Source organism: Gobius niger (genome assembly GCF_951799975.1).
Source record: "Gobius niger genome assembly, chromosome: 14".
NCBI lineage: Eukaryota > Metazoa > Chordata > Actinopteri > Gobiiformes > Gobiidae > Gobius > Gobius niger.
In genome coordinates, this window is record NC_136865.1 from 7528672 (window position 1) to 7549425 (window position 20754).

A 20754-nucleotide genomic window follows, 5' to 3' on the forward strand; every position below is an offset into this window, starting at 1 on the left:
TCCTTAAACTAGAATGACAGAGTAGATAAAGTAGAGTCGTCCATTACAAGTGCGAAGACACAAGTACGTAATCCTGCGTGTCCACAAAAACACAGGCTGGGGCGACAACAAAGTTCACAGAAAGTTGCTTCTCCGCAAAAAAAAAAAAAAAAATAGTGACGCCGCACCTCCTCGTGACTGCACGGGGGTAATCGCGTTACAGTAATGGCGTAACCAGGCAACACTGCGGGACCCTTAAATAGGAGCGCGTGCGGGAGGAGAAGAGCAACAAGAAAAGAGCGACAAGCGCGAGGAGGTGCAGAGAAAACTGAGTGGCGGGAGTCCGACCGACGCACGCGCTATGGACTAAACGCTGAGTGGAGACCGGAGAGAGCAGAATCCCGCACCGCAGCAGCGCGAGCGCAACGCACGACTTCGCACACTTTTGTTTTTTTTACTTTTGAATACTGAGAATAAGTCGGAAAAAAACAGTTTGCGTGAAGATGAAATTGTTGCTTTTACCACTTTTGATGGCCGTTTTTGCCACATGCGAAGTTTTCGGTGAGGAGAGCAACCCCAGAGAAGATGTTGACTACTGGACCAGCAGTAACCAGATACAGCAGGTAAAGGGTTCTTTTGATCCGCAGTCCACCGGGGAAAGACAGTTCAGGTGATGGAAGACACACAAAGAAACAGTAGCTTTTACTTTATGTGGTAAAATCATTAATCATTAAAAAAAAATATATTGTTGCGTGTGTGATTGGTAATTGGTTGTTTTGTGTGCACTTGCATAACACGACATCTTTAGCTTTGGGTCGCTAGTATTTTGCCCATTCCTATTTGCTATTGATTATATAATTTATTTTGAAATGGAAACTCCTTTTCTTCTCTAAAACGAATTAGTATAAATATTTCAGTTTCAATTAGCAAGAATGGCAATTTACACAAAATTAATTTAGGCTTTTGGCATTTGACATATTCAGAAGTGAAATGGCAATTCATTTGACCCTTTTCACTCGCTACTTGAACACATTTTTAGGATTCGAAAAAATCGATGCGAACCCAAATACCGATTCTCACCGTCGTATTCACCGGTTAACACGAGATTCCGTTCTGGCACGTTCCCGCTTTTAGGCATAACGTCATGAGATCGACCCACCTGTGTGTACACGGAGAGGAGCGCGCACCGGTGCTCCGAAAAAGGCTTACCCAACACTAATGGAATCACGCCTTAAGTGCTCTCCGTTACACCGCGAGCTCCACGGGCCAGACGACTACCCCCCCCCCCCCCCCCCCCCCCATTGACATGAAGCTCACGTCCCACGTCAGGGTTTGACTTTGCGAGCTGGAAGCGCGCCAAGCTTCTTTGCTAATACTCTCAACTTATTGGCCACTTCCATTCTGCAGATGAATGGACCATAAATCTCTTTGCTCGCGCGGCGGCCCCGGCAGACGTTACCGGCCCTGGGGACTCGCTCTAATGCACACTGTAGAGATACATGTTTGATGATGTTTCAAAATGACTAAGTGCTAAGAGGCGGGGCTAAGGTGCCGTCCATTCACAATATCCTTTCCCTGTTTGAATGTCACTGTTTTTAACGACCCGAACTCATCAATCTTCTCCCCCGTTTTTGCCTTTCAGGACGACTGGATTTCGAACCCCAAGTCTTTCAGAGAAGCCCTCCTGAGGTTGACCAGGAAGCCACGGCCGCACCAGTTCATCGGGCTGATGGGGAAGCGCGCCACATTGGGTATGACCGAAAAAAAAACCTCCTCGCTCCGGCTTTTTCGTCGCCCACTCGTTGTCTGTTTTGCAGTTGGGTTTGTGATAACTGTGCCCTTTTGTCTCCCCTCACGCAGCGAACGCACAGATCACCCACAAAAGTAAGTGCGCGCGACAGCCACAATTGCACGTTGCTCCGTTTGTTTCCCCCTCAAAAAGCCCAAGTCGTGACCTGTGGGGGTGGGGGTGGGTACGGTGCTAGAAGTTGCGCAGCGGGAGGGATGAGTCACTGGTTATTTATCAAGGCGATGGCGTTTCGTGACCTCATACCTGTCCGGATTTCACGTGACGTCGCCCTGTGTAGAGACGTTGCAATGACGTCAGGGGAAAAACGCGGTCGACGCAGCTTCGACGTGGCGTTGACGACGTAACTTTCCGGAAGCTGGTTGCACGTACCACAGTAAGACTTGAATATTTTCGGGCTGGTCATGAAAGGGACGTCGGTTTGGAAAAAAAAACAGCTTTGAAAAGTGGAAGAATTTGCTGATACATTTTTCACGTTCTTTTATTAACATTGTCAGGTTATTCTTTTTGTAGATTTCACAATCGTACATTTACATAGTTGCCCTGCGATGATTTTTATCATTGGAATTAAAAGCAAATTACTGTACTGTACACCTTCGGCATAGTAGTTTCAGTAGACTTTTTTTAAGAAGGAACTTTTTTCTCTTTCAATAAACAGTGCAGTGATGCCTTTACATTTTAGTATAATTGAAGTTATTAATCATCTACTTTGGCCACAGCATGAATCAGTTTTTTGCATGAAGTTCCAAACTCTTGAATTCTCCCCACGCTGCCAAACTGCTAGATAAACATTTCAATAGTTTTAGAGGAGTGGGCAGCGTTTAATTAATGGCCAGTGATTGTCCTCCTTGCGTTGTCTTTGAAGACGACAACAGTCATTTGCGAGTGGGGGAGCCTCGGCAACAGATAAAACGAATCAAGAGGAAGGGATTTTCCTCTTCTTTCCCCCCTCTGTCACTCCTCTCCCGTCCAAATTAGTCACCCACTCCTTGATGCAACACAGCGGCGCAAGTCTGCATCTCATTTCTGCTCTTATGCCGCCATGACCATAAGTCACTCATGATTAGGGAGCGAGAGACTGGGATCAATGCCCCAAGGACATCCGCCAAGTGAAATTGGATTGTTTACGCTCGCGGACGGGAAGAAGGAGCCGCAGATTTTTTCTTTTTTTTTTTTTTTTACTTCCCACTTGTAGCCAACAGCATCTGCACTGACTGGGCTGATTGTAAAAGACCGAAGACAGACATTCCTATAGATTCAGCGCCCTCTCATATTAGGCTCACACAAATATCGATGTGTCACGTCCCTCCAAACTCCCCAATTTGATCTAATACACTCCCCTCAGCCAATCCTGATTATATTACAGTTAATTACAGTGATTGGCAGGGCGGCCATTTTCTCCTGAATCACTACTGTCCATCAAATTATGCAGAGGCCAGACATCTTTTTTTTCAGAGAAGCATTTCAGACTGGACTCCGGGATATTTTTCTCATAGTTGGAAGTTAATTCAATAAGATGCTTGTAACTTTGGGAGAAGAATAGCTCCATTAGCTCCATTACAAAGAGAAAAAGTAAAAGAAAGAGAAATGTACATTATTTTTTCTCTCATGATGAACTGTGTTTTCTTCCAGGGCATAAAATCAACTCGTTTGTTGGGCTAATGGGAAAACGGAGTGACGAAGAGCCAGGTACGCTTTTATCTGTTATGGAAAGTTAAAACAAGAAAACTTTCAAATAACAAAAAATTGTACGTCTCTTGTTGTTTTTTCGCAGATTCCTACGAATGGAGCACAATACATAGTTACGACAAACGCCGCTAAAAGCACTGCCACCAACCGACACGCTTCTCATTTAGCCAGCGCTCATTTCTGTACATGGGAGGGGTACCAAGCGCCATATTTGTTTTCTCCGACCCGTGCGTAGCCGTTAAGTCAAATAGGAAAAAAAAAAAAGATTCTGTTTACATTTGGTAGTGACGTAGCAGTGCTGTACCCGTGCCGACTTTTGATTTGTCCCCAGCGGAGAGTTGGAAAGAGGAGGGGTTTAAAAACGGTACGGCGGGACAAAAATGAAAGAAATGTTGTTCATTTGCTGCCATGTTTGTAGTTTTTTGTGACCGTTTTAGACCACACATGTCGTCGTGGACCATCAGAAGCAAGGCTGCACTGCGGGAGAAGACTGCACTGCCAAAGTCGCTGTTTAGTGCCTCATAGGATTGATTACGATGGATTGTTCCGACAGTTCAGCACTTGTAGAATTTTTTTTTGGGGCTTTTAAAATGCTGTAATTTCTTTTCCCCCCCCTCTCACATGCGCATATCTGTGTGTTCAACTGGAGAAATATTAAAATTATTTTCTTTACTTGTTCAACTTCAATCAGCGTGGCTTCTAATGTGTGGCGTGTGGAAGTGAGAGGTTTAGTTAAGGGGGCCCTCTAGTGGGAGGAAAGTGAAGGACAGGTGGCTTTGAGAACGTTAAACTGATCGTGATAGACTATTATAAAATGAAAAAAGGCTACAAAAGATCATTTTAGTTGCCAATTACTTTATTTAGTGCACAAGCAGCAAGATGTCAAATTACTAATTAAAAAGAAATGTAAAAACAGATGAATGGCAATAACAAAAAGGCTAATACTATCGGTGCATTATAATTACCCGCACTGTAATTACTTATATCAGTGGTTCTCAACCCTTTAAGTCAAGGCCCCCAGTATAAGAGTGGCTGTTCACAGGGCATGTTCCAGTCAATGTACTTAAAGGCCCTATACCTGATTTTAATGACAATGAAACAATGGAAGAGGACACATTTCACAACTTTTCAAGGTCACTTTCACAGAAATGCTTAAAAAAACAAAACAGATGTCATTAAATTCATACAAATACTTTATAATTAGACGCAGTGTTTTTTAATCACAAATGTCTTGAGTTTCCAATATACTAAAGGAGGACCAATCAAATTCCGTTCCAATTCGAGAAAAAGGAGATCAGGTATAGGGCCTTTCAAAATGCCTTTCATACCCTCTGCCGGCCCCCAGGTTGAGAACCACTGGTCTATGTGAGTACAGTTTGCATAGCATGACTAAGCACAGCCCTGTTCCGCGGTGAAAAATGCGATGACAGAGTCTTTGGCACGGACACGTGAATCAGCATCAATGAGAAACTGCAAAGATGTTCTTCACACGGACTTCCCAACTATTCATCCAGCATAGACGGGGCAACTTCAGAGTCAGAGTCCTCACACAGCGTTTCTTTTATTTAGCAGCTTTGTCGGGCAAGTTAATATAGTCAACATGTGTCCCTCCCTGACAATGACAATGACAATTTTGCACAGTTTGTCAAAGAAAATTAAGATCTGAATTGCAAAGCAGCCACTTAACTTTGTATTCATTCGTACCAAGGCTTGGAAATCGTTTTTCCTTTCAACTGGCAACACGCCTACATATTTGAGCAATTCCACCGTGATTCGACTCTACTGTAAGAAAAATAAACATTTGTACTGGCATAAGAACCGTTAAAGCTGGCGACTGTTTTTCCTTCAGATGAGTAGTTCCAGTAGTCACAGAGAAAGATAAGTCAGGACTAGCACAGCATGACAGTTAAAGGTCCTGCACCTAAAACTGAAAAATAGCTTCTTCTTTTTAGCTTGTTCATTTTTAAACTTAAACACATTACATTGCTAACTTCATGATTGTTTGCACATGCGTTTTTACAAGCATGTTTTCAGAGAGTAGTTGGAAAATGCAAATGAACGCCCACTCAACTTGGGCTAGCAATTGGGGAAGTTGTGATAAAAGAAGATTCCCTCACTCCTAGCGGCGGATATCAGCTAACTTGACTTTGACTATGGTTAAATGAGAGCTTACGCAGCTGCTTTCTTGAGTTTTACTGTTGGCTGTCATTGTCCTCGCAGTAATAATTGTGTGAGAAATGCCGGACTTTAATGCTAGCAAAAAGAAAATGTACATGACATTTTATAAAATCACCAAACCGACCTATAGCTTCTGACTTGTTAACACCAAATTTAAAGGGCTAGCTTAGTTAAACGCTAATCAGTGATAAATGACTATTTTTATTTGGTGAAAACAAACGACATTCCATCTTGGGAAATGAGCCCCTCAATTCACATTTCACATGAACACAGCGTTAGCCTCCAGCCATGCTAATTGTTTTACAACGATGCTGAAAATGGGTACAGCCCCTTTAAACGGCTGCCCCCACAGCAAGGTAAACTTTAAACTTTAGAATGTTACGATGACCACGCAAGACTCGAGTTAAATCGATTGGATCTTAAAACTAAATTTTGATGATAGAAATGCACCTTTCTATAATGAAGTCTTAAAGGGATATTTCAGGATTTCCGACATAGGGCCTCATTTCCTAGTTATCCGGAGTGTTGCTGGTACCTGGAGATATTTTTTTTGTAATTCATATAACACCAGACTAACCATATAAATGTAAATGAAATTTTTGGAATAAAACTGACCTTGCATCACATGAATCACATGATCGCATTTTGAGGGACTATTTTCTAGCAGATCACTCCGCTGCTGCGTAGCTTATACAAACACGAAGCTGATGCTGCTCAAATATAAGGTATTTTAAATGCAAAATGGTTAAAATTATTCTATCGACAGACATTTATATGGTCAGTCTGGTGTTATAAGTGATTTGCCTCAGGTGCTCTGTGGAGTGTCAGACTGTTTTTAATGCAGGCTAGCTGATATCGTAGAAATGTGCTAGCCTTGCATTAGCCTAGCGCCACAAAACTCTTCAAACATAAGAACTGCATGAATTACAAAAAAAACATCCCCAGGTACCAGCAACACTCTGGATAACCAGGAAATGAGGCCCTATGTCAAAAATCCTGAAATGTCCCTTTAATAGTTGGAGTTTAAAATACAAATCCTAGAGGAACCACGGTATGAAAATGACAAATACGCTTTTCAAAATTCAATGTGTTCCGTAGCGATGTGTTCTGTTCGGTTTTGCTCGGAGATTACAAAATAAGTAGAGGGTTTGCCGGGCTGCGTTGTTCAACGACACCCGCCCACTCTTGCCTGTTCTCGCACGGAGCCCATATGGGAGCCCAACTCAACAGGTGTCCATTCTGCACCGTTTTTTGACATATTTGTGACATTATGACAGCGAATCCGCACGGGCATTTGCAAAGTTTTGAGGTCCAAAGGCTGCAAATCAATTATGTATACTTCATTTTCACACAAATATAAGAATAATTCACAACATGGAGTAGCAAATCTTATCACATTCTTTAACAACACTGAATTAAGCAGTTGCATCTCCGCTTTTGACTCCATGGATAAGACTAAGTGGCTCATTAAGGATGATTGGACAGGGAATGCTGGTTGGCAATATGATTCATGTGTTCCTCCTTAATCTGCATTCGTATTATGCCGACTGCAACACCGCCCCGTGCAGTGGAGACTTAAGCGCAAATCAGTGTCTGCTTTTGAAATGAAACAACATTTAATTTGATTTCTAAAATGAGCCATGGCGAGTTAGCAATTTTTCACTCCACTCCTAGTTTGGAAAAGCAAACATGAGCAACAATCATCGCAGACTTGCCACTCGATTTGCTGCTGCTGCCGTGATGAAAAAAAAAAAAGGAAGGACATACAGAAGTAGACCAGTGGCCTCGGGTGGATGTCGTCAAGCTATGGTGAATGTTTTTACTTTTTGACGAAAGGATAAGCAGGACCTCAGAAGGAGTTGCTTGGGAACAGGAGTTTTCTCTGAGCTGCCGTCGCGATGATAAAATAGCCACTGGAGAAGATTCAAAGATTACTCAAAGATGCGCCAGCAGCTTCAAACATAATTTCAGTTATGAACCAAAATAATGAATGTTTTATACGTTTACTGACTTCCTGAAAAACACCAGTACCTATACGCAGTGTTGGGGAGAATACTTTGAAATTGTATGTAGGTATTCCTACTGTAGCTGAATACAGTAACCTGTAAAATGAGTATTCTGAAGCAAAAAAAAGGATTCTCAATCAGTGGTTTTCAACTGGTATGGCTTCGGGACCCACTGTTACCCAGGGATAACAAGCCGTAACCCCCAAAAAACATTTATTAGCTAAATACAATGCAAATAGTGTATTCTCCCCACAAATCATTAGTCAATAACTATTACATCAGCCTTTAAATCTGGAATTGTGATCAAAACAACTCGTTAAGTCATTTTCACTTTTCTGCATGTATTCCACTAAATACATGCATTCAGTTACTACCCAACACCGCCTATACGCTTGTGTAAGTCGTGCTGGAGTTTCAATCAAAGTAAAGGTTTTCAAACAGTGATCTGCGATCTGTAGACCGGGCGGAGCTGATACAATTAGCTCAGTGATGAGGCATAACAATTAGTTCATGGCGTCTGTAACCAGAGTCAAGGCGAGTCCAACTCCTCGCCACAGGAAGAGAACTTAAATGCAGCGTTCAGCGGGAAACACAGGAGCTGAAGAAGTCTTTTAAGTGAGAGACGAGACATTGTTATTTCAAACCCAGAACAGATGACTACTTATGGAAAACCTTTGATCCAACAGTACTTATATAGGGTTATTTATTTATCTTTTTTTTAAATATGTACTTTTAGTAAAATTATGTTACTTTTGATTTTTGTATAGAAATTTTTAAATCATACATATAAATACATCCTTACAGGAGAATACCCCTTTAAGGCGAGACACTGCAGGTGAATAGGGGAAAAAAATAAATGTAGAGATATCAATTTGTAACTTTTGCTGAACATGACTGATACAAATATGAGAAAAAAATGTATTTTTCTGTCATTTTATGTTTTCATATAAAAATAAGGCATTTTGTGCATGAAAATGGCCAAAAAATCCTATATTTTGGGCAACGAAATGCAAATAATGGATTGAGCCAGATTAAAATGTATGGTTTAATTTTATTGACGTTTTAGTCATTAAGATTTTTTCAGAGCCCAGATTTTGGATATATTGTTTAGTTTTTCAATAAACTAATCATAAGTGAAAAAATCTGTAAAAACTCAAATTCCGCCTGTTTTTTTGGTTTCAAAACTGAATAAATCAGGTTTGGAATTAGATATTAAAAAATCCCTCTGAAAAACCTTCAAAATATTGTTAAGTCCAAGACTGGAAAGTTTGGATCCTGCTGTAAGAGCTCACTCGCTGTCCGAGTGCGGCCTTCTCTCATTCAGAGAAAACCAGCCCTGAAGTTTTGTAGCGAGTGCGCATGCGCGGCCCGTTCTTTGGCTTTTCCGCACCGGGCGTCTCGTTGGAGGAAAAATACCATATTTGGGTGAAAGCGTCATCACGGGGCCCCTTAGCAGGACACGTGGACGTAAAATCTGTCAATATTTGTGAATGGATACCCGCGGGAAAGACGGACTTTTGACGCGCCGCAGCAGCTACTTCCGGGTTACCTCCGCCTCGCAGACAAAACATCATAAAATAAACATCATGCGGGTGAGTTTTGTCATTTTTATATCTGACATGAAAACTACGATGTAAAGGGAGGAAAATAGATACAAATCTCCACTTCGACCACTGCGTGAAAAAATCAATACTTTCACCTGCCGTGTCTCGCCTCAAGTTCTATGAAGCTTCTTGTTCAGAGGCAGCTAACAGTTATGCTACTTTTGCTCATGCCTGCTTCCACAAACTAGGACCAATTAAAAAAATATGAAAAAATGATAATTCCAATGGCTCATCTTCCTTAGAAATGGCTAGCGGAAGTAGCATAGCCACATCGTGCAATGAGCCACTTTAATTTAAATCCAATCTAAAGTCCAGACAGCCGGATTTAACACGATCGTTTCAGTGCTCGAATTACTTTGTTTTTTATAAAGCCTGGATAAAACCTCATGTGGGACCGCTAAGTGCTGCTGTGTGACTGACAGAGTCCGGGTCACTCGTCCTTATCCGGTTTGTAGATGCTGAGGGTGCGCGCCGAGGGGTCGGTGGCGTTGATCCAGCGGGGCATCCAGAAATGGGACAGCCACTGAGCGCGTCCGGGGAAGGTCTTCTCGAACACCTGCCTGTAGTAGTAGGCTTCTTTGGTGTGAGGCGGGTTGTGAGGGAACGTGACGTGGGCTTTTTTCATCTGCTCGTCGTTCACCTGGAGGAGCAAAGCGTGAGCACGAGGGGTTTACGATCAGGTGACCCGGCACTGATAACAAGCTGCCAAAGTTTACACAGATTTTTCACATTTTCAGAAAGTTTTCAAACATTTATCGGTGCATGTCTAGCTGGCTCTGTCCAACACCTGTCAGTCTGTATAAATATGCATAAACGTTCTTGCACACGAGTTACACGGTGTTCAGCTCTGAAAGTGTCGTGAAGTAATTATAATTACGTATGATGGCGATGACTCTGTGCAGCTGCACGAACCACCCACTCCCTCACATGAATTTCCACATGTAGCTCCTTTCTGACACTGTGCTGTATTATGTTTAGCTTTGGTTTAGTCATTTATGACATTAGATAAATACAGTGTGTTGTTTTTTTTCTTTTATCATAGGCAATTCTCAAACAAGCCAAGGCCATTTTAACGCAGCTTTTGAGAAAACTAGTAGGACCCCGTCTTCATGTGCTGTTGGTCTCGATTTTGAACTAGTTAAGCTCTAGTTTACACCTGCAGTGGTCTAGTCCAGTGGTTGTCAAGCGAGTTACCAAACTTTTCAGGCCACAACCCCCAAAAATCACTCAACCAACAATTCCAGACCCCCTTCTGTAAAATGTTATTAGCACTTATAATCATCTTAAATTATGAATTAAGACATTTCAAATCTGGTTTAAAAGGGACTAGATGCAAGTGTCAAGTTGGTCATTTTATACTCACTACTGCCACCTCAGGTCATATGTGTAACTGCAGCTTCTATATTAAACTCGTGCATGACGGCAATTCGGACCCGAAGTAACAACCGTTTGAGTGACAGTGCAGGATTTTAGGACATTGCTGGAACATGTGGGGGATGAAAATACATAATTTTAACATTTTTAAACTCTTTCTGTACAGTCCCTTTAATGTTGTTAGTTTGGATTCTGTATTTTGATGTTTGGCTTAATCTCACTAAAATACGCTGTTTTAAATTGAACATACATCAAATTCAATATCTTAAATATAGTCTCAAAATCATCTTGCAAACCGCCACTGCCTCAGGGAACCACCTTTAACCTATCAACACCAGTCCCAATCCAAATAAAAAATATATATATGAATTTCAAATGTGAACACTGTATGGATCTAAAACGGCTTATCACTTCCTGATTGACCAAGAGCGTCGTCTCTTAGTGGCTCTCTGCGCTCCTCCCCTCGATCCCCATATAAAAACATATAAAATGCCCATACCGCGTGCTGTTGCAGCTTCTGCAATGTTATTGCTTTCTGATGGAGGGATAAATTGTGCAAGAGATTGTGAGGTAAGGAAACCTTTCCTGGTTACTTAGAGCTGCGGCAGGAGCTTGGAGAGGAGCTTTGTATATTCTGCCACTACAGCACTAGAATTAGTCACCGGAGAAGATTCAAGCATTACTCAAGCATGTTTTTGATACATTGTGACATGCTGAGAAGCTCTAAAGAGTTGATTTTTCTTACACTCATCCTTTCAGAAAGAAAAAAATACCCTGTTTTCCATTTTAGAAATACCAAAACACAGTATATCACTAAGGTCGTTGACAATAAACAAACAAACTATCCACAATTATCAAAACAATTGATCAACAGTAATTATTAGACAATTATTATCAGACGCACCAGTTCAGAATCACTGGGCTACTCTGACTTAGTGCTTGTTTTAGTACTACTGCTATTGATTTTATTTAATCTCATTCAACACAAGCAATGTCAGACTGTCTTAAGCTCTGCATACAACACAAACAGTTTTAGAATAACTGTACAAGAGCATGACACACAATGATAAAAGTTCCTGTAGTAGCCTATGGCCACATTTATGATATATTTCCAAAACATACTTTACCTTTAATCCCGGTCTGTTTAATATCATGCATCAGTCAGATCTGAAAAGGGCATGTTCTGCTCATACGCACCATAGACTCCAGGTGCTCCTGAAGGCACATGTACCAGGACTTCTTAGCGGATGTCAGGCCATCGCTGAAGGCCTCTTTACGCCTCCACAGGATCTCCTCTGGGATCAGGTTCAGGCCTTTGAACGAGTCCCTCAGCAAGTGCTTCTCCACTCCGCTCTGTTTACAGAACCAGGCCTTGTTTTAATAGGCTCCATATAACAATAACATGTCAGTAAAAAGGCTCGACGGGAGCATAAATCAACCCACCTTGGGGATCCTCATCTCCTCGGGCAGAGACAGGTAGTACGCCGTCAGCCTGTGGTCCAGGAAAGGCACTCTCAGCTCCAGGCTGGGGAAGAAATATGGGGTGAATAACGGAACGCAATGAACTGATGTTGTTGGCTGATGGTGTAAAATCACGTCAGTTAAATGGCCTCTAATAAGACGGGCAGGGTTTTTGTCAAAATACTGTAGCTAATTGTGTCGATTCAGTTCACAGTGCACCTCCAAGAACATTTACATCTGAGAGCACTCACATAATGATATGCTGATGACGCCTGGTAAACCACACCCACTTCTTTTCTGCGCCAAAGAAGGTGGGTCTGGACATACACGGTGAACAAGTGACTGACTGGCGGCTAAAGCCATCAGAGAGACAAGGCTACGTCCCTCGCTGCACTACTATGTTGTAGTTCTATCAACAGTGACACGTGCAGAAGTTATCAGCCAAAACCAGTCATGGATTTTGCCTCCGTGTGAGTTTATATTCAGTTCATATTTTGTGAATTGGACTACAGCTGTCGTCACGTCCGCTAATGGCTGATTGGTTTATTTCACTGACAATCTGTGCGAGTTTGGCCCGCATGGAATGGGCAGGGAATAGTATGGCAGAGCCAGGCAAATACAATGAGACTTAAATGAAAAATTAAAAAACTAAAGATGCACCACATTACACTGCATCAGGGTGAATATGTTGAAGTTTTACGTACGTAAGTGCTTTATTACAATTGTAACAATTTGTTTGTTACAATTGTACAACAAAATAGTGTTTAGGTGCGACTGAGCGCACCACCACTGTGAATTAATTACTTAATTCCTAGTGATTCCTCGAGTCTCCAAAATCACTGTAGGAGGTAGGGCCTTTTGCTCCAAGCTCCGGTTTTATGGAATCAACTCCCAGCTCATGTAAAGAAGCAGACACGGTCTCTACATTTAAGACCTGGCTCAAAACGTACCTCAAGTCAAATTAAAAGTATGGTGTGGTACATGGATAAAAGCTCTCTCAAATGCACCTGAAGGTTTCTATGCATTGACCACCGATCTGTGGCCCTTAACGGCGTATAAACATCAATAGGTGGCCCTCGATTATATGTGTATTTCAAATAGTAATCTCCTGAAAGGTCTTTTGCTGAATGTCACAAATAATATAATGGTGTGTGGAAAGGTGAGTAAACACCACCCTCTGCTGTTCATTAAGCATAATGCAGGTCTAGGTTGACTTTTTATAGAGAGGGGTTTACCCATGTGCAGCCGTGGTGCGGTCAGCTCTCAGCGCGTCAAACAGGTAGAGCTCCTTCAACAGCCGCACGCTGTCTTCTGAGGCTGCTCTGGGAGTGGGAGCCTAGGAACAAAACAGCACCGTTACTTTGCTTTACCATAACTTCTTCTCTGTTTTATTTCTACATGACCTTTCCTCTTTGAAAACATTTTACATTCATTAGTTTGCATTACGACACTTTGGACTTCACAGCAGATGAGTTGGGAACATGCCTTGTGGAAGTAGATGTATCCCTGAGTCAGTTCGTCCGATCCTTCCCCGGAGAAGATCACCACGCTGTCGGTCTTCTGCCGGATGTACTTGGACAACAGGTACATGGCTACGAAACATTTGACCAGATGATAACTTTGATACAGTCGACCACACTATTCTTTTAACTCGTTTAAAACACATCGGCCTCTCTGGTGCTGTCCACAAATGGTTTACCCTACCTCACAGACAGGACATTCATGTTAAGTGTGGATACCTTCTCCTCTAAGGTCCACAAAACCACATGTGGTGTGCCTCAGGGTTCAATTTTAGGCCCAGTGCTTTTTAACCTGTATATGCTCCCTCTTGGTGATGTCATCAGGAGACATGGAGTCAACTTTCACAGTTATGCTGATGATACACAGTTGTACACCTCCATATCTCCCGCCAATAGATGCACTTTTTAACTTTTAGTCATCGGTCCTGAGGCTGAGTGAGAGAAACTTATACCAATATTAAACTCACTGTCTATTTATCCTTCCTCACAGTCTGTCTGTTATTTGAATTGGGCGGGCGGGAATTGTTTTTAATCTGTAAAGCATTTTGCACTACATCTTTGTATGAAAAGCGCTCTATAAATAAAGTTTTCGATTGATTTTTGATTTGATTTTGAGCTGCAAAGAATCTCCTATCCACGGATGACTTCTGACTAATTCTACTGGGCCTCTGTTTGACTAGCCTATTGAATCAAGCCAGTGAGGAGGAAGGGGACCACACATTCCAGACACGTTTTTACCACATCACTGAGCACATGGATGTTTGGGTGGACGTGTGTTTTAACGGTCAATGTACAGTTTTCCTTCCTTTCTGTCTGTTACCAAAACTAAAGAAAAGTACTCTTTCTAAAGATCGACGAATTGCTTCTCACCGACAGAGGCACGTATGGTCGTGATGTCGTATGTTTCTAGGTGATAGATGACCTCCTCTAGAGCCTGGATCCCTTCCTCCACAGAGAAGTTCACCTCGTGGTGTTCACTGCCGATGTGAGCCGCCACCTGCCACCCAGACACAACCGGCACGTCTCAGTCCACACAGCTGCTCATTTAACTGGAGTAATAAAAACAATATGGAGATTTGAAGCTGTGGTGACCTTGCGCGCAGCCAGTGCGTCTGGGCTATCGTCGGACCCGATGGCGAACGTCTGGATGGGGTACTTTAGCTTGTCCTCTTTGGCCAGCTTCACCAGAGTGGCTGCTACCAGGCTGGAGTCCAGGCCGCCTGTGGACAGAATAGATTATGCATTAGGGAATGAAGCATTTACATAATAAAAACAAAAATAACAATAATGATAATAAAATTGTTGCTTCAGATGATGGTTTGGAAATGGTGGCTTTGGGTTGAGAACAGTTGCAATTTATAGAACACCGGGTATTATAATTTTTTTTAAGAATCAAGGTCAGAAATACATTTAACCTCTAACTTTTACCAATTTCTGATCAGCAAGTGAAACTGTACTTTGAGGTTAGGTTCGATTACTGTAATGGTCTGCCCACTGGCCTTACAGAACGATCTGTATATATCAAAAATGCTACTGTTCGAGTCCTGACTACATAGAACCAGGAAATATTGACCATATTAGTCCAGTGCTCAGGTCTTTACACTGGCTTCCTGTCGCTCAGAGAATTGACTTTAAAAGCTTGCGTACAAGTCTCTTCATGGTCTATCAGTACGTTAGAGCCATGAGTCCACCTGCCGGTCCCAGAGTCAGGACTAAATACAGTCAGGCTGCATTCCAGTTTAATGCAGACTGAATGGATACGTTTTTGACAAGAACAATATCATAACATGGCTAAAATCTCGAAAAGTTTTTTTTTTTGCATGATATGTCTCCTGCTTTGGAGTCAAGAGCCTGGTAAATAATGGTGGTACCCGAGAGAAGACACCCGATTCTCCTGTGGGACATGAGGCGCTTCCTCACAGCGTTCTCAAACAGAGCTCTGATGTTGCTCTTCACCGCTTCTTCATCAAAACCTGCACACATTTGGCAACACATGGGAGTCAATATCACAAACAAACCACAGTCAGAAAAACTAAAAAAAAAATGGCTTCATTGTTTGGGATTTCTTTTTCTGTAGATCTGTAGATATCAGCTACACAAAGACATATATCAGAGAAACTTTTGGAATTGTAAGAGTTATTTTCACACCATACTTCTTATACACATGAAAAGCTCATATGAAATAAAAATACAAGTTTGTGTAAAAACATAATGGTGAAGCTTTAATCTGAACTCTACATAGTTTTGTCAAGAGCAGGGTGAGGTTTTACTTGTGTGTAGTGTCTCCACAGTGTCGTAGGCGGCGTGGGCAGGCTCCTTGGTGCAGCAGTGAAACTGGGCCATCTGAATGGACTCAACCTTCCCGTTCGGCTTCAAGTCAAAGGCCTCAAAGTGTCCCGGGAGGAAGGGGTCGATACTGGCCGGAGAGGACATGGTGTGGGACAGCTGTGTCAGGCCTGCGATCAAAACAAATAAGAAGCTAAACACATCGACGTTTCACAGATTTAGATAGAAAGATAAATACAGATGGGTGGATAAAGTAAACGTGCAGTACGAAAACAAGACAGAAATGACTTGAATTATTAAAAATATTATATATAAATGTAGTTACGACCGACTAAAGTAATATTAATATGGTTATTACGATATGGTGGGGTTAAGTGTCACCACCGATACTGACACCAACAACCTACACCGTTCATGTGGTCCTTTGGAAAATGCACGTGAACACAACTGGGGAACTCAGAAGACATTTGAGACCTACAAAACGGACAAACAAGGAGGTATCCGGGCAAGACTCTCCGCTAGGCCACACATGCCTTCTATTGTTCTGGCTAATGGAGAATAAAACAGATTAACTGACTTTTCCCAGAGTATGGTGAAAGACTGTTGTGGAGTCTAGGGAGCTGACCAGTGCAGGACACCACGCTCTGAAACGGGGACACACCCAGGAGGCGGTTCACCGTTTCAGAGGATCAGAGGGGCACTGAAGGCAGCCAGCCAGGTTTCCTCCAGGTGCTACGGTTTCCCCGACCTCCAAAAACATGCCGGTCAGGTCGGCCCACAGTGGCGGCGCGGCTCAGGACTAACACCGGAACACAATTTTCGTTGTATGGTTGTACAATGACAAGTAAAGCACTTACTTAAGTCTGAGCCGTCGTCATCCTTGGAGTAACAAAATGCCAAGTGAAATGGCCCGACATCGATGCTAGCAAAAAGTAAATTTACATGCTTTTTTTTTTTTACTCACAAACTACTATTAAACGAGCGCCCCAGTCCTCTTGAACGCAGCATATCGGTTACATTATAACTGATGTGGACTTCTACCCTCATGATCACAGAATTTCCTCCAGTGAAATATTAAATTTACAACCAGCGCTTTAACATGTTCATCAGTAACTCACTGTCCGCCGAGACCTGGGGCAGATCCTCCAATAAAAATATGTTCAGAAATAAATAGATAAAATAAATAAATAAATAAATGTTACCTGCTACCTATAGGGCTTTTCCCCCCTAATATCATTCAATTTAGATTTTTGATTCAATTTTATTCCTTCATATTTATAATAAAATAAATGCATGTAGCTGACTCATGAACTCAGACAGACCTTTGATACAAACCTCAGCTCAAACTCAAACAAATGCTTTCCTCCAGCATCATTTAACAAAAATCAGGCATCCAAACTGAGATCACACTTAGGGAAATTTCCTCTCTGCATTTGGCCCATCCTCAATGCCACTGGGGCGAGCTGTAGGAGCAGTGGGCAGCCAGCGTGGGCCAGCGCTGTGGAGCCAGAGTTGTTTGACCAGATGACACAGACATACGAACTCTCACCTTTAGCCTCGGAGCAGACAGCCAGGAAGCCGTCGTCGGTGAGGAGCTTGAACAGGGGCCTGACTCCGTACGTATCTCTCCCCACGAAGACTTTCCTGTTGGCAGTGTCCAGCAGAATGAAAGCGAACACCCCGTCCAGCAGGGAGGCCATCTTCTGAATGCCAAAGCGGCTGTACAGGTGGAGCAGCACCTCCCCGTCCACGTTGGTCTGGTGCTCGAACTCAAACTGCTCCTTCAGCTACAGAAACAACAAACAATCAAGTTACGTTATGCTTTTGTGGATTCGCTGCCGGCCCGCCTTTACGTACCGTGAGGTGGTTGTAGATCTCCCCGTTGTAGCAGAGCCAGAGGAAGGGGAACTTCTTGATCCGCAGGGGCTGCATGCCGTAGAGCTGGTCCACGATGGCCAGGCGGTGGAAGCCGAAGCAGCAGTTGGTGAAGCCGTTGACGTTCTCGAAGCGGAAGGCGTCGGGCCCCCGGTGAGCGATCTTCATGGCACTAGTGCACTGGACCGACAGGCACTCGTCGCTGCCGAACAAAGCCCAGATACCACACATTGTCCCGAGGTCCGGAGGCTAACTGGGGGAAACACGCCAGATGTAAAGTTTATCATTTTTTATCTCACAGACAAAGAAGAAATATATATACACCCGCTTGGATCCATCTTGAGAAAACATGGATCTAAACCAGGAGAAATCAGAGGTGAAGTAGCTCTGGCCAGGCCCCTTCAGTTGAAATGAAAGAATGGATTTGGATGAGAACCAGCTCTTTGAGACTGTCATGCTTTTGTGACCTGACTGGATTATTGCAATGCACTTAATTGTGGGGTGAGCCAACTGTCGTGCAAGTTCAAACAAGCGGATCATCGACTCTTTTCTGTGTTTGATCTCAACTAATCCTGGCAATTAGTTCAGATTTGAATTATTTTACTGTTCTAGTAACCATGTGAGTTGTTTGCATTTTGCTTTAATTGACAAAACCTTTTCCAAATGCTTGATGTTTTTATAGATGTGCTATTGGATTTGTCGATTAGAAGCAAATACAATTGGACTTCTGACTTGTCATACTGAAAGACACAAAAGTTGACGTAATTCTGGGAGATTCAGTCAGAGTCGCGGTCCAAGGGAAGGGGAGTACAGTCAAAACAAACTTTGGCACATATGGTGGCCAACACAATCTGGGCAGTATTGAAATGACGTGAAACCATAACAGTTTTTACAGGTACCTTCGCTAAATGATTCGTTTCTACAGGCACTCACCTGTTTCAGAGCGAAATCCAGTGAATGATGAATCAGGCAGTAGTTCGGGGATGCAGACGGAGACGCACGCGCCTGTAAAGCTGTTTGCGTAAACGCAACGAACCGGAAACTGAGTTGTAATTTCGTAATAAGAGCCCAACTTTAAACCACTTCAGTTGTGTCAAATATCGACACAAAACGAGTGAATACTGAATAATAGGGAAAACATGTTGATTTAGAAACCGCTTTATAGACACAATGACAGGCGACCGTTTCAGGTAGAGAAGAGTTTAGTGTTTTATTTGTACTGACCGGAAGCTGCTGGATGAGCTTCACGGAGCTTGATGCCGGTAGTGTGTTGCATCACTTTTCACATGTTCGATACATTTTAAAGACATCCTTCACTTATGTCACTACAGTGTAGCACCTTACTAGAGGATCAAATGCACAATGTGCTACATAGAAAAAGGGTGTGCACCGTTAGACTGGCACATCGATGCTAACATAAAGCTGCAGAAGAAGCAGGAGGAAATATTGCATCATATGCCAAGCTGCGGTTTTAATAACGGTGTTTTGGAGATATGTAGCTTAAGGTTACAGATGGTTATGGTTAAAACAGGCTAAGAAGTTTTTATACAAAAATAAAGTGTCTAATACTATAATCTAATACTAATGAGAACATTGGCTTTTATATGTGCCAGACCAACTATTATAATAATAATGCCTTACACTTATTGCACTTTAGGCATGGCAAGTTTATTTGTATGGCACATTTCATGTACGTGTGCAACTCAATGTGCCGCACAGCAACACCAGACACACAAACACACACACAAAAAATGCAATAAAAAGCATTAAAACACAATAAAATCATAATATAATATATATATATATATATATATATATATATATATATATATATATATATATATATATATATATATATATATCTATATGTTAAAATGCGTTAAAATACAATCAATTGCCATAGGCAGCAGTAAAAAGGTGTCCTTTTAGCGTGGACTTAAACATTGTCAGGGTTGAGGCCTGTCTCACATCCTCACGGAGACTGTTCCAGACTTTTGTCTTAATTTTAGTCAAAGTTATATTTTTGACGACTAAAATTGGACTAAAACTAAATTAAAGGTTTCTCATGAGACTAAAACTATGACTAAAATGTCCAGATATTTTAGTCGACTAAAATAAGACTAAATAAAAATGAAAAGGAGAGACTAAAATCATCCAAACTTCTATTGACCGTCTGAAAGAGCCTCAGATCATTTAAATTCACTGCCAAATGAACAGGTTTAAGCTGTATTCATGTGGAGCAGCTCCATGAAGTCGAGGACCTTGATCAAATATGATTATAATAAATATTATAAATATAAGTCGACTAAATAAGTCTTCATTTTAGTCGACTAAAACTAGACTAAAATTGAAAAGTTTTTTTTTTGACTAAATCTTGACTAAAATTAAATTACATTTTAGTCAAAAGACTAAGACAAAAACTAAAATAAAATATGTTGACTGACCAGGAGGCCCCTCCCTGAGGATCTCAGGGCCCGAGGTGGTTCATACGGCTGTAACATGTCAGAGATGTACTTTGGTGCCTGACCATGAAGAGACTTATACACAAGCAGGGCTGTTTTAAAGTCTATTCTCTTGAGTGACAGGAAGCCAGTGCAGAGACCGGAGCACTGGACTAACATGGTCGTATTTCCCTGGTCAGGACTCGAGCCACTGCATTTTGGATAAACTGCAGTTGTCGGACAGCTCGTTTGGAAAGGCCAGTGAACAGGCCATTACAATAATCTAACCGACTGGAGACAAATGCATGAATTAATCTCTCCAAATCTGGTTTTGACACCGTTTTTCATTTTGGCAATGTTTTTAGATGGTAATAGGCTGCTGATGTAATGGACTTAATATGACTGTTAAAATTCAGGTCTGTATTAGCCTGTATTACCAAGTTTCTCAAAGCACTACTCTCACCATTACTCATTCATTCCATACTAGTGGCGGTAAGCTACTGTTGTAGCCACAGCTGCCCTGGGGTAGACTGA

The 20754-nt window shown here is 42.1% G+C and overlaps 2 protein-coding genes across 2 annotated transcripts; one reads left to right on the top strand and one right to left on the bottom strand.

Annotated features, from left to right (window-relative positions):
• Nucleotides 1–250: 250 nt before the first annotated feature.
• On the top strand, nt 251–4162 carry tac1 (tachykinin precursor 1). The gene is made up of 5 exons (XM_079571395.1): nt 251–602; nt 1622–1730; nt 1840–1863; nt 3419–3475; nt 3561–4162. Exons 1-5 carry the CDS (start codon nt 483–485, stop codon nt 3605–3607), a joined length of 357 nt encoding a protein of 118 aa, XP_079427521.1. The 5' UTR covers nt 251–482; the 3' UTR covers nt 3608–4162.
• A 5278-nt stretch (nt 4163–9440) lies between these two features.
• asns (asparagine synthetase) lies at nt 9441–18029 on the bottom strand. The gene is made up of 11 exons (XM_079571133.1): nt 17762–18029; nt 17454–17691; nt 15889–16074; nt 15490–15591; nt 14711–14838; nt 14489–14615; nt 13584–13690; nt 13334–13434; nt 12081–12162; nt 11835–11990; nt 9441–9903 (listed from the first exon to the last, which is right to left on the bottom strand). The coding sequence occupies exons 1-11, from the start codon at nt 18008–18010 to the stop codon at nt 9694–9696; spliced, it is 1686 nt and encodes a 561-aa protein (XP_079427259.1). The 5' UTR covers nt 18011–18029; the 3' UTR covers nt 9441–9693.
• Between the last annotated feature and the right edge of the window lie 2725 nt (nt 18030–20754).